The 12,225-nt window shown below is 52.4% G+C and overlaps 1 protein-coding gene across 13 annotated transcripts in view; it reads left to right on the top strand.

Annotated features, from left to right (window-relative positions):
• Positions 1-12,225, top strand: part of EFR3B (EFR3 homolog B) — a 55,818-nt gene that overhangs the window by 41,086 nt on the left and 2,507 nt on the right. For 8 of the 13 annotated variants that reach the window (XM_046939409.1, XM_040698099.2, XM_046939408.1 and 5 more), the window contains 16 exons: positions 601-735; positions 1,076-1,154; positions 2,371-2,506; positions 3,032-3,193; positions 3,787-3,898; positions 5,586-5,637; positions 5,863-6,035; positions 6,758-6,833; positions 7,678-7,839; positions 8,282-8,413; positions 8,510-8,577; positions 9,898-10,025; positions 10,385-10,476; positions 11,202-11,250; positions 11,581-11,687; positions 11,880-11,929. In XM_046939409.1, coding sequence (XP_046795365.1) covers positions 601-735; positions 1,076-1,154; positions 2,371-2,506; positions 3,032-3,193; positions 3,787-3,898; positions 5,586-5,637; positions 5,863-6,035; positions 6,758-6,833; positions 7,678-7,839; positions 8,282-8,413; positions 8,510-8,577; positions 9,898-10,025; positions 10,385-10,476; positions 11,202-11,250; positions 11,581-11,687; positions 11,880-11,929 — 1,713 coding nt within the window. Of the gene's footprint in view, positions 1-600; positions 736-1,075; positions 1,155-2,370; positions 2,507-3,031; positions 3,194-3,786; positions 3,899-5,585; positions 5,638-5,862; positions 6,036-6,757; positions 6,834-7,677; positions 7,840-8,276; positions 8,414-8,509; positions 8,578-9,897; positions 10,026-10,384; positions 10,477-11,201; positions 11,251-11,580; positions 11,688-11,879; positions 11,930-12,225 lie in introns of all 13 variants that reach the window. The other 5 variants (XM_004935874.5, XM_040698097.2, XM_046939410.1 and 2 more) reach the window with 2 other exon arrangements.

Below are 12,225 nucleotides of genomic sequence, written 5' to 3'. Positions count from 1 at the left end.
ATTTCTCTTGTAAACTGAAGCGGAAAAAACATTTGCTGTGTTTCTGCAATGTCAAACAGTCCAAGTGTGGAAGAGGGGGATGGATGCCCCCTGGGGTGTGTGAGTTCAGGGTGATTTGTGCTGTGCTGTACTGACCGCTTTGCTTGTCTTCCCTTGAGAAGTTGTGTCTGTGCTGGGAGGATGTTATGCCCTGCATCCTTGCTGATAAGCACTGAGCACCACAATCCTGAGGCTGGAAGGAGGGACGTGAGGGCTGTTTCTGCTGCATGGGGCTGTGGATGGGGGCCATTCCAGCGCAACTCCCTCGCCTGTAATCCGTGCACCTGTGCTGCCCTCTGATCTGGCTCAGATCCAACAGCGCGTTATCCCTGAGCTCTGCTGCAATGGAGCTACCCCATCTGCCTGGCAGGGTGACATATGGCTGCTGTGGGGTGGCTGCAGGCTGTGTGAGGGGTGGCCCGTGGTCCTGTGCAGTGGGAAGTACAGACAGATGCCACAAACATTTAGCTCTGTCCCGCCCCGAATGGGCTCTGTGCCTCTTCTCCCCCACTGCTGCAGCACGCTCAGCTCCACTCTCATCACCCTCCTCTGCTTTCACAGCCGCTCCCCCTCCCCACTGCAAGCCACTGAGAAGGAGAAGGAGAGTCCCACAGAGCTGGCAGAGAGGTGTCTGCGGGAGCTGCTGGGCCGGGCAGCGTACGGCAACATCAAGAACGCCATCACACCTGTTCTCATGTAAGTTGTGCATCCTTTGATTTTGACACAAGGGCACCAAGGCACAGAGAAACAACCAGCGTGGGTCAGAGCTGGGGTGAAGGCAAGGGCTCTTCTGGCTGCCCTTGGCATGGTGTTGGAGGTAGGAGCTGGGTTTCAGCTCTTGTTTTTGGAGGAAGATGGCTTTGGATAGTTATCTGTTACTGAGAAAAGTCACCTCAGAGAGCGATTTGTATCCCTGCTCTCACATGCAGCATTTACTCCATTCTGCTCCTGGCTGTCCCTGCTCTTGGTGTTGGTTTGCACTGCTGTATTGTCTGGGGACACGGTTACCATCTGCTCTGTTTCCATCTCTCTCCAGCCACCTGGATAACCACTCGCTGTGGGAGCCGAAGATCTTTGCCACCCGCTGCTTCAGGATCATCATGTACTCAATTCAGGTGGGAAGCTGGTGGGATTTCTGGCCTTTGGAAGCATCTGGGGACACGTGTGCATGCCTGGGAGCACCCAAGTCTGTGTTTGTGGCTGGGCTGAGTCACAGCAGCTACTGCAGTGCTGCATCCTGACAGCACTGATCTGAGCACTTAGTGGGCCCTTGAGCGTGTCCCAGAATGGGCGCCACTGAGATGCATGGCAGTGTGGACTGGGGGTTTTACATATCTCATACACCTTAGATTCTCTGTGTGACAGCTGTGCATGATTTAGCATGCTGTGCATGGAGCCTGTGTCTCGGTCCTGGGAGAGATTGCTTCCCTCTCAGCATAAACCGAAGCGTTGCTGATTCAGATGTGCTAGCAGTGTGCTGTGAAACACTCAAAGGAAGCAGTTGGACTTTGGTAAAAAGCTGCCTCTTTTCAGATCACTACTGTGGAAATCAACACAACCTCCCTCCCTATCCCTGCAGAGGAGGAGAGGCACTATTTGGGGTTAAAAATGCCCTGGGCAAACCCAGGTATCGTGAGGGTGCCTGCCCACCAGTATCTCTGTCCTTTGATAGGAACAGACCTGCCAGACTCTTCACTGGGAGCTCTGGCCATGGAAATGCAGTTTAGGTAATCCCTAAATGGCCACTCTCTTTCTCTTTGTGTGGGTCAGTGCATGCTGTCAGGCATGGTGCTGCCTTCCTACCCTGCTCCCACTTTGCTGGGGCAGCCCCTGGACTCCCAGACTTCTCCCCCTTGTGATTTTCCTTCACTTTTGGATTCAGCCAAGCGATAGCGTGGAGAACCAATATACTGACAGGCAGATTGCCATCCCCCACTTTCCTTTCATGTTTCTAATCCTGTAAACTGCCTAAAACCCTTTATAGCCCTACTAGATTTTACAGAATCCTGTTAATGCATATTGGAGGTGTAGGGTCACAATAACTCAGCAGGACCCTGAAATCCTCAGGATTAATCAGTGCTATTTCCTTAGATCTCAGCAGCTCTTTAGATCCCTTTTTCCTGTGCAAGTTGCTCCAAGCTCTTGCTCATTCTTGTAAAACAGACTTCCTCTGGGTGCCCTCTCCCATTTTGCATCTGGAGATGTGTTGGAAAGAGCCGGGCAGGGGCTTGATACAGCTGGGCATGAGTCCCCATAGCTGTGTGTGTTAGAGAAATGGATCATCACTTCTTGCATGTGGCACCCTCACTGATATTCACTCTCTCCTTCCAGCCACAGCACTCCCATCTCGTGATCCAGCAGCTTCTTGGCCACCTGGATGCCAACAGCAAGAGCGCAGCCACCGTGCGTGCGGGCATTGTGGAGGTCCTGTCAGAAGCAGCAGTGATTGCAGCCTCTGGATCTGTTGGTAAGTGCATAGGTCTGTCCCTCCATCCATCCATCCTGTCACCTTTTTATTTCAGCTGCTGAAGGTTTGAGCTGGACTCCGGTGTGTGGGGGATCTGCTTCGGAGCACCCAGGAGTGCTGGGGATCTGTTTGGTACCATTTCAGTGCACCCGAGCACAACGCCCACGTTCAGCTGTCTGCGATGGGAGCTGCAACGCCCACGTGCAGCTGCCTAAGTTTAGGCAGCTGAATGCAATGGAAGCCCTCACCTCCACGCAGGGGGGGGCAAAGGGATTTTCAGGGCTCTTTTTCTGGGGCTTGCTATGAATACATTGAGCTCACGTTGCTGCTGGAAGACCACTTCTCTCCTGTCTTGACTGGGGGAGCTGGTAGGGTTAAAACTCTACATATGGCTTTCAGTCTGTTTACAGGGGTAGTAGGAGGCATAAATGACACCACCCCTGGGGAAACTACAGGCTCCATCTCTATGGGGAAAAAACACTGTTCCCCCCCATCTCCCATCTCTCTCCCTTCTCACCATCCCAGGCCCCACGGTGCTGGAGGTGTTTAACACCTTGCTGAGGCAGCTGCGGCTCAGCATCGACTACGCGCTGACGGGGAGCTACAACTGCATCACTGGTGTCAGCAGCAAGATCATCAAAGAGCACGAGGAGAGGATGTTCCAGGAGGCTGTCATTAAAACCATAGGTGGGGAGTCTCGCAGTGCCTGCTGTAGGTGTGGGCTGTGCTGGTGGGTGGCCTCCCATGTGGTAGGTTTCTGCTTCTGTATCTTAGGGTGATTCAGGGCAAAAGAAAATGGCTCTCGTCCTAAAAGCAGCGATGGGAAATGAGATTTACCCATTGCAGCATGTGGGTTATCAGCAGGTGGCATTGCAACCCCATTGATCCCAGCAGACTTGCTATGTGGAGGCTGTTCTTCTCCTTCCTGGCTTGGACACCCTGAGAAAGGAAAGAGAGGAGGAGGAAAAGGCAGGTGTGAGCCTGCTTGAGTTGATGAGGATGGAGATGCATCCAAAACAGGGGAGGGCTTGGCATCTCTGCCTCTCTTTGTCTGGGCTTAGGGCTGTTCCTTCCAGGAGGCGTTTTGATGGCTCTTGAATCCCCCTGAAGGGAAAGTTGCCTGCAGGTACTGGATCCAGCAAGGCCTTTTCCTATTCCAGCCTGGCTGTGAGTCCAGCAGCTGGCTTGGAGGATGGCAGTACTAAATGTTTCCCAGGGTGCCATGACCTGTGGGTGGTCACAGTTCCTCACACGCTACCAGTGCACCCTTGTCCCCACAGGGTCCTTTGCCAGCACACTGCCCACTTACCAGCAGTCAGAGGTGATGGCCTTCATCATGAACAAGGTGCCTCTGCCATCCACGCAGCAGTCCATTGAGGCTGGCAAAGCTGGGTGAGTGTGGATACTTTTCTTTCTCCTCTTCCTAACCCTGCTCTTCTCTCCCTCCAGCTGTCCCATGCATCAAGGTAAAAGACTTTGAATGCAAGATGGAAAGTGCAGGGGAGCTTCTTGAGGTGGCCTTTGGGGACAGTGAGACATAAGGACAGGGTGGGATTTAGGTACATTATTACAAAGGCTGGGCATCAAGAGCTTCCACCAAAGACCAAGGGAAGCTGAACAACATGAGATCTTGGTCAAGATGCTTTGCTTTGTGATGGAAACATGATGACAAGGGCAAGTATTTGAGGCCCTTTGAAGCACTGATGCACTAAGGTGGAAAGGTGTTTACAGCTACTGATGCTGCAATTGAACTTTCCTCTTCCTTGGGTTCCTGCTGAGAGATTGGAGTGAGGAGCTCAGTCCTGAGGTGTCATCCAAACTTTAGCAGGGAAAAAGGAATAATATTTGGAGGAGTGACTTCAGACGTGGTGATCGGGTCAGCAAGGTGGCTGCTGGCCATGGCTTTTGAGAAGCTCATTTTTGTCTCTGTGGGGACCAGCAGCTCATTGCTACCTCCTCACTCTGCGTGTGGCCCCTCTGAGCTGCCTCCAAGCTTTTATTGACACTGAGTGGTAGGCGGTATATATAACCGGCTGTGGAGGAAGAGAGGGAAAGGAAAGCACCCAAACAACATAATTACTTGAGAAGTGTGGGAACGGAGTTTGAGAGCTATTTGGAGCGAGGGTATCAGCACTGAAACATGTAGGTAAGGAGCAAACAGATTTTCATGCTATATTTATTTCCAAAGTATGGCCCGGCTGCTCCCACTCATTTCTGATGGGAGAGACGTGCTGCCTGATAGCAGACACACTCTGCTCCTCACTGATGTGGGGGTAATTCCTGGTGCCCGTGTTCAGTCTTGTATCACATGGTGTGAGATACACTGGGCTCCACATACTGTTCAACTGGGGCAGCTCTCCTTGCAGCAGAAGCACGCTCATAGCTCTGGGATGCCAGTTGCCAACTGCTTCTCAGTGCTGGCTTGGCCATGCCGGGCTGTTTGTCACTGCTCCTTTACCATCTCATGAGACTCCTCTGGGAGAGCTTTTTTAAAACACATGAGATGGTGTTTGCTGTGGATGTCCAGGTAGGTGTACCAGCAGTTAGCAGAGAAGCTGTAGCCTGCAGTTCAGCCTCTGGCGACACTGCCATCTCAGTGTAGCTCAGTCCTTTGGCAGGCATGAGCAGCTTAGGCAGTGTGTTGTGGATGATGGGACAGCCTGGAAATACTCACAGAGCTCTGCACATCCCATTCTCATAGAATCATGGAATGGCCTGGGTTGAAAAGGACCACAATGATCATCTGGTTTCAACCCCCCTGCTATGTGCAGGGTCGCCAACCAGCAGACCAGGCTGCCCAGAGCCACATCCAGCCTGGCCTTGAATGCCTCCAGGGATGGGGCATCCACAGCCTCCTTGGGCAACCTGTTCAGTGCGTCACCACCCTCTGTGTGGAAAAACTTCCTCCTTTATTTTCCCACTATCAACGTTTCTTAGACACAGGACCTTTACAGCTGTATGCAGTAATAACCCAGGAAACAGGTCTTGCCCTTTCTGAGGCTTTTCTATCCTTTGAGCGTGGAAGGATTGTTTTTGTTTTCACCCTGATTTTAGCATTCGTTTCTTTTCTCCTTGGCAGGGAGAACCGAAATAGGCTGACGCAGATAATGCTCCTCAAGTCCCTCCTACAGGTATGAACGTGTCACTGTCCCTGCAGCAGTGTCCAACCCCTGCAAGCCAACCCCTGTGACCAAAGACAGCTGCTGGCATGGGGACCTGACTTGAGCTCCCTTGGGGTGGTTTAGCAAGAGCTGAAACTGTACTTAGTTTTCTCTGCCCACTTTCCCCCTTTCTTGGGTGTGTTTTAACCCAAGTGATGCTGTCATGTTGCCTCCCTTTTTAATTGATGCTCACAGGTCTCCGTGGGCTTCCAGTGCAGTAACATGCTCACAGCACTTCCCAGCGCCTTCCTGGACAGGCTGCTCTCTGCAGCCCTCATGGAGGATGCTGAGATTCGCCTCTTTGTCCTTGAGATCCTCATCAGCTTCATTGATCGCCATGATAACCGGCAGAAGTTCTCTACCATCAGGTGTGTGCCCCGGGATCCCCAACAGGGCTGGGGCTGGCAGTCCTCACAGAGCAGGCTCTGGAGGGAGATCTGTCAGGCTGAGAGTGCCTGCAGGCTTTGGGGCTGCTGGCAGGGTTATTATAATCTGCTACCAATCTTGGGGTGGTCTAATGCTGCAGATGAGCAGCCTGCTAAGAGCCAAATGGGTGGGGGGTGTCTCTGAGAGGCTGTGCCCAGAGGAATGTGGGACCACCCTGCTGAGGGTAACTGTGGTTAGGCAGACAGTGATACCAGGAGGATGTGCAGGAGCAGTAACCTCCTCGAGTGGGTTCATCGACTGCATTGCATCCCCACAGATAGGTCTGCTGGGCACTGGCATTGCTGCGCTGCATTTAGCTAGCCTTACTCTGGAGAGGAATGAAGCTAAATCGGAAGAAGGTGATGAATCCCACATGGCAATATCTCCACGGGGTTTGCTGTGGTCCTGCTAATCTACTCTGCATGCACGCTTCTTTGTCAATTTGCCTTTGTATTCCTGAGTGCAACTTTCTCGAAATCCTATAGTGATTTAGCTCTCTCGAATATCTGGATTGCTCAGATGGGTTCTAAAACCAACCTTCAGCTTCTCCTCCTTGGTTCCTCCCAGTGCCTTGTTCCTAGCCAGCAGCTCTGCTGGCGTGTGGGGATTGCACATCCTTCTTCTGGTGTCTGAATTTTCCCTTCCTCTTGGCCTTTCCTTGCAGCACCATCAGCGACATCTCAGTCCTGAAGCTGAAAGTGGAAAAATGCTCGCGCCAAGATTCTGTCTTCATGAAGAAGGTAGTGTCAGAGCCTGGGTCAAGCTGTCCTCATGCACACCTGTGTGTGAACAGTGCCTTGGTTTCCCCGAGCCACACTGGAGGCATGCAGTGAGGCCGCCGAACCTGGGGGTGTCCCTGGGAAAGGACAGTGGGATTCAGTCTACATCAGTGCTTCGCGTGTGAGCCTTTGTAGACCCCGAAATCTGCTGTTTGTTCCAAGAAATGAGTACCCCAGGATGTGCTAGTATCCCAAATGCTGTTTATCAAGTGATTTTCAAAGTTGCCTAGTATTTAAAAAGAAAAAGGCACCAAAAAAAAACCCCAAAACCACAGAATTTCCTCTCACTTTAAAATATTCCCTGTGCAAACCCCTCTGAAACTAACCTGAGGCCAAGAGAGGATCAGTTTATTATGTTCCACACCCGGGAGCAGCCCCTGCATTGAAAGCAGTGCAAGAGCTACATTTCCCCTGCACCAGTGCGTGCCCAGCTCTATCCTACGCCTTGCTCTTGAGTAGTGTGGCTCAGACCTTTATTTTTCTGCTGTGGTCTGAGCTCTCATGCTGCTGCAATGGGAGCATCTTTTCCCTGGGCTTGATGCTGTGAGCCCCTGTCCTGGGCTCTGCTCTCAGACCTGCTGGTGCCTCTTCCCCATCAGGGTCCGACACCACCTGGGAGTCACAGCTCCCAATCCCTGGGGCTTTCTCTGTTTGCTTGTTAACTGGAGGAGTTCTGCTCCTTTGTGCATGGATGAGAGCCCCTTTGCTGGGCCCTGCTGCTTTTTTGTTTTTCCTTTTACGTTGATAGTAGTGTTGTCTGTAGAGGATGCTTAGAAGGTGACCACATCCCTCTGTGTTCCTGCAGCATAGCCAGCAGCTCTTCCGGCACATCTACCTGATATGCAAGGAGGAGAGCAACATCCAGGCTCACTACGAGGCTCTCTACAGCATGCTGGTTCTCATCAGCATTGAGCTGGCTAATGAGGAGGTCGTAGTGGACCTCATCCGCCTGGTGCTGGCAGTGCAGGTAGGTGAATGGAAAGCTGAGTGTGCTGCTGGGGCTCAGTGCCAAAATGCTAATGGGACACCTGACGTGCTGGGTGAGAGCCCCTTCCCTGGCATCTTGCCTGGCATTCTCTCTCCAGAGCTGGTCTCTACTTGGGGAGAGGCAGTAGAGGTACTGAAGGAGCCTCTGGGAAGGGCTTTTTGGTTTGTTTGGGTTTTTTTTGGAGTTGGGGTCTCTGAGCAAGGGGGATACAAGTTCCTCACCCGCAGGCTTCTCCTGCCACAGTGGGATCAGATTAGTACAGCGGGGAAGAGACCCCGGTCAGCCTGCCAGCTTCTGAAATGCCCCAACTCCTTGCTCCATAAAAGCTGGGATGTATGCAGGCAGCAGTGCTGCGAGGTGGATGGGGACCAACCTGGGACCTTGCCCATCCCCATCACATGGGGCTGTGTCTCTGCTGCAGGAGATAGCTCAGATCAACGAAGACAACTTGACAGCATACAACCGCTGTGCGCTCTTCGCCCTTGGTGCGGCTTACCTGAACCTCATCAGCCAGCTCATCACAGTGCCCACCTTCTGCCAGCACATCCACGAGGTGCGAGGGCTTGGGGTGGGCGCTGGAGCCTTGCCTGCTGCAGCCTACCTGGCTGCCTGTGAAGTTTGAGCCTGACCCCTTGCTTGCCTTCTGCAGGTCATCCAGATGCGACAGAAGGAAGCTCCCTATCTGCTCCCTGAAGATGTGTTTGTGGAGAAACCCAGGTAAGCACCTTTGCTGGAAACATCCTCTTCCCCACTACCTGATCCCAAGGATTTAACGTTTGTAGGCGTATGGGTGGTAAAGAGTTTACCTTTTGTTTGCCTGCGCTTGTCTGCATCTCCCATCTGGGCATGTCACAGTGGTAAGTAGTTTTCAGCCTTTTTTTGGATCCAAGGAGGGTGTCATGCAATCAGGGAAGGGGCTGGCTGCCACAGTTTGTGCTCACAGCTGGTCATATACCAGGATTGGCTTTGCTGGCTGATTCCTTCCCCACCCAGCCAGCAACGTGGGTGCAGAAGTGGCATACCTTCCTGCTGCTCTGCTCTGCTGCTGGCCCAAGGACGTGCTGCATGCTGATCAGCCTTGGGCTGCCTGGGCTGTATCACTCCTGCTGGGATAGCCTTTGGCACACTTTGCACGTGTCACGTTTGGTGAGGAGGTCCCAAATACGGAAGCAGCCCCAGTGAGTGCCACTGTTATTTTAAGACATTCCCTAGGTTGGGGTGGTGCTCCTCTGCTGAGCACATTTGTATCTGTTGTGATGGGTCGAGGGCCCTTCTGGTCCTCAGTGGCTTTGTACAGGTGTACCCAGAGACAGAGTCCTAAAATGGTTTGATTAGGAAGGGATCTTAAAGCCCATCCCATTCCAACCCCTGCCATGAGCAGGGACACTTCCAACTCCACCAGGTTGCCCAAAGCCCCATTCAGCCTGCCTTTGAACACCTCCAGGGATGGAGCATCCACTACTTCTCTGGACAGCATATTCCAGTGCCTCACCATGCTTGTAATGAGAAATTTCTTTGTAATATCTAATCTAAACATACCTTCTTTTAGTTTAATGCTGTTACTCCTCAGCCTGTTGTCAGTACACCCCCTGACAAAGAGTCCCTCTCCACCTTCCAGGATCCTCTAAGTACTGGAAAGCTGCAGTAAGGTCTCACCAAAGCCGCCTTTTCTCCAGTCTGAGTACCTCCAGCTCTTAGCCTGTTCCTGTAGGAGAGGTGCCCCAGCCCTCTCAGCATCCTTGTGGTCTCTAGACCTGCTCCAGCAGATCCATGTCTTTATGCTGGGGGCCCCAGACTTGCATACAGTGCTTGCAGGTGGGGTCTCATGAGAGAAGAGGAAAAGGGGAGAACCACCTTCCTTAACTCACTGGTCTCAAGAATATGATGTATCCAACTCTCACGGTGCTAAGCAAAGCCATATGAGCCCTCTCTTTCTGACTGAAAGGGGCTGGAAACCCTCTCCCTTCTGGTGCCGCTTCCCAAGCAGAGAAGGTATAGCTGTGTCCCCTGTTTTGTTTTTTTTTTCCATCCCCATAGATTAAGCAAGAGCCTTGACCGCCTGGGCCCGGAGGTTTTCTTCTGGCAGAGCAAGATCAGTGAAGTGCTGGGTGGCAGCGGTTACAATGCAGACCGGCTCAGCACACCCTATGTCCCCCAGCTGACTGGTATGTGCCACCTTGTGGTCTACTGGAGAACCAGGGGGAGGGAAGCATTCTACACGGTAATGGGAATGTCAAGTTCTTGTGCTACCTGTAGGTCTGTTGTTTTTCTGCCCTTCCTTAGAGGTGTAGCATTAGAGAAATGTGTCAGCTGGGAGATTCCTGGGGTTGCCACATGCATGGAGAGCTGGACTGATGGTGTCATAAAACCCACTGGGTTTGGCTCAGTTCTTAGTTGTGCTGGGCTGGGTGAATTTGGGTGAACACCTGGATAGACTGATTGCTGCTCTGGAGATGAGGCATGGGGCAGTTCTGGAGTTGGAGGAATGGCAGCAAATCAGCTAATCTATATTGGTTTTCCCTAGATGAAGACCGCTTGTCCAAGAGGAAGAGCATTGGCGAGACCATTTCCCTGCAGGTTGAAGTGGAGTCTAGAAACAGTCCTGAGCGAGAGCAGGTACTGTGTTACACCTGAGCTGTAGAGACTGCATCTTTTCTTTGGTACTGTGCACTTTTAGCATCCTGACAGTGTACAATTAAGCCTTCTATAATTCTTCATTTGGCTGCGTGCATAACTGCTCTGCTGACTATGAGCACAGGGATCCATTATTCAGCCCTGGTGTGTTTGGCAGCAGATCGGGGACAGAAAGGCCCCATGTCCCACTGATGCTCCCCTCCAGGTGCTGATATGTGTGTGAGGAGAGCTACACATCTGGGAGGATCTCACACTGCTGTTTGGATGGCAAACCTTTCATATTATCATAGAATCATAGAATGGCCTGGGTTGAAAAGGACCTCAAAAATCCTCTAGTTTCAACCCCCCTGCTATGTGCAGGGTCGCCAACCAGCAGACCAGGCTGCCCAGAGCCACATCCAGCCTGGCCTTGAATGCCTCCAGGGATGGGGCATCCACAACCTCCTTGGGCAACCCGTTCCAGTGCGTCACCACCCTCTGTGTGGAAAAACTTCCTCCTTTATTTTCCCACTGTCAACGTTTCTTAGACCCAGGACCTCTTGGGAAGCTCTGAGGCCAGGGTAGTCTAGCCTGAAAAAACATTATGTTAAGGATAGGCTGTATTTCAGTTCAAGAATACAGCTCGAGGCACTGGTTCTGGGTTGCTGTGATTCCAAAACACTATCATGTGCTGAACACTGAGCCGTCTGCTTTTCCTCTTCCTCTAGAGAGCACCAGCTGAAGAGATCACATATGAGACACTGAAGAAGGCAATAGGTAAGTGAGGGAGAGGTGGAGGCTGACATGTTTGAATATGGGTGGGTGATGTGTGGGTTCATCACCCCTGTGTGCATTATGGGTGGATGGTTCCACAGTGCTTTTGCCATGGTGACATTGCACCCAGGTGGCAGTTTGGCCGGGCAGCTTCATCTCTGTGCCTCTCCCTAGGGTGTCCCTAGGGGGCAGGTACCAGATTCAGGCACTGAGGACCCTCTGCTTGGCTTACTAGTGATGCTCAAATCCACGCTGTCTGCTAGGGGGTGGCGATGTAGTGTGGGTGATCTGTGCTGGGGGGAACAGCTGAGAGCCGTTTCCCCTTTGCTTCAGTAGACAGTGTTGCTGTGGAGGAACAAGAACGAGAGCGGAGGCGACAAGTGGTGGAGAAATTTCAGAAAGCCCCATTTGAGGAGATTGCTGCTCACTGTGGCGCCCGGGTGAGTTGAAGCTGTGGCCCTAAATCCCCACATAGGCCCAGTTGGGATGGTGGCAGTGCAGCTCTGGATTTTGTGAGGCCACCTTCTTCCTTCTCTGGTGAACGGGGAAGGCCGATGGGGTGTCTGTCCTGTTTGCACTGCTATTGTTCCTGGGGTGTACCCACGCTGATACAGCTGCTGTGTGTGTTACAGGCGACGCTGCTGCAGAGCAAACTCAACCAGATCTTTGAGATCACCATACGGTAAGTTGGGGTGATGGCTGAGCATGCCAGGCTGAGCATGGCTAGTCAGACCACCCAATTGTGTTGCTTGCAGGGTGCTGGGGGTGGGTGCCAGCCTGGCACTGGGGTACCTTTGGTAGCACAGGAGATTAGGTACGGTGGGAGCAGCCTCTGGTTTGTTTGCTGCGGTTCCCTTCTGCTATGGGGGCACTGAGGAGAATGGCAGTGGTGCAGGAATGCAATGTTTTCTGCTCTGCAGCAGGCTTTGCTTCCTCATGAAACATCTGTGTGAAACACCTCCCTCTGTCTCTCATGTT

The sequence above is a fragment of the Gallus gallus genome, chromosome 3 (genome assembly GCF_016699485.2).
Source record: "Gallus gallus isolate bGalGal1 chromosome 3, bGalGal1.mat.broiler.GRCg7b, whole genome shotgun sequence".
In the NCBI taxonomy this organism is placed as follows: Eukaryota; Metazoa; Chordata; class Aves; order Galliformes; family Phasianidae; genus Gallus; species Gallus gallus.
The sequence above is the reverse complement of the archived record's forward strand: the minus strand, read 5'-3'. Positions and strand labels throughout refer to the sequence as shown.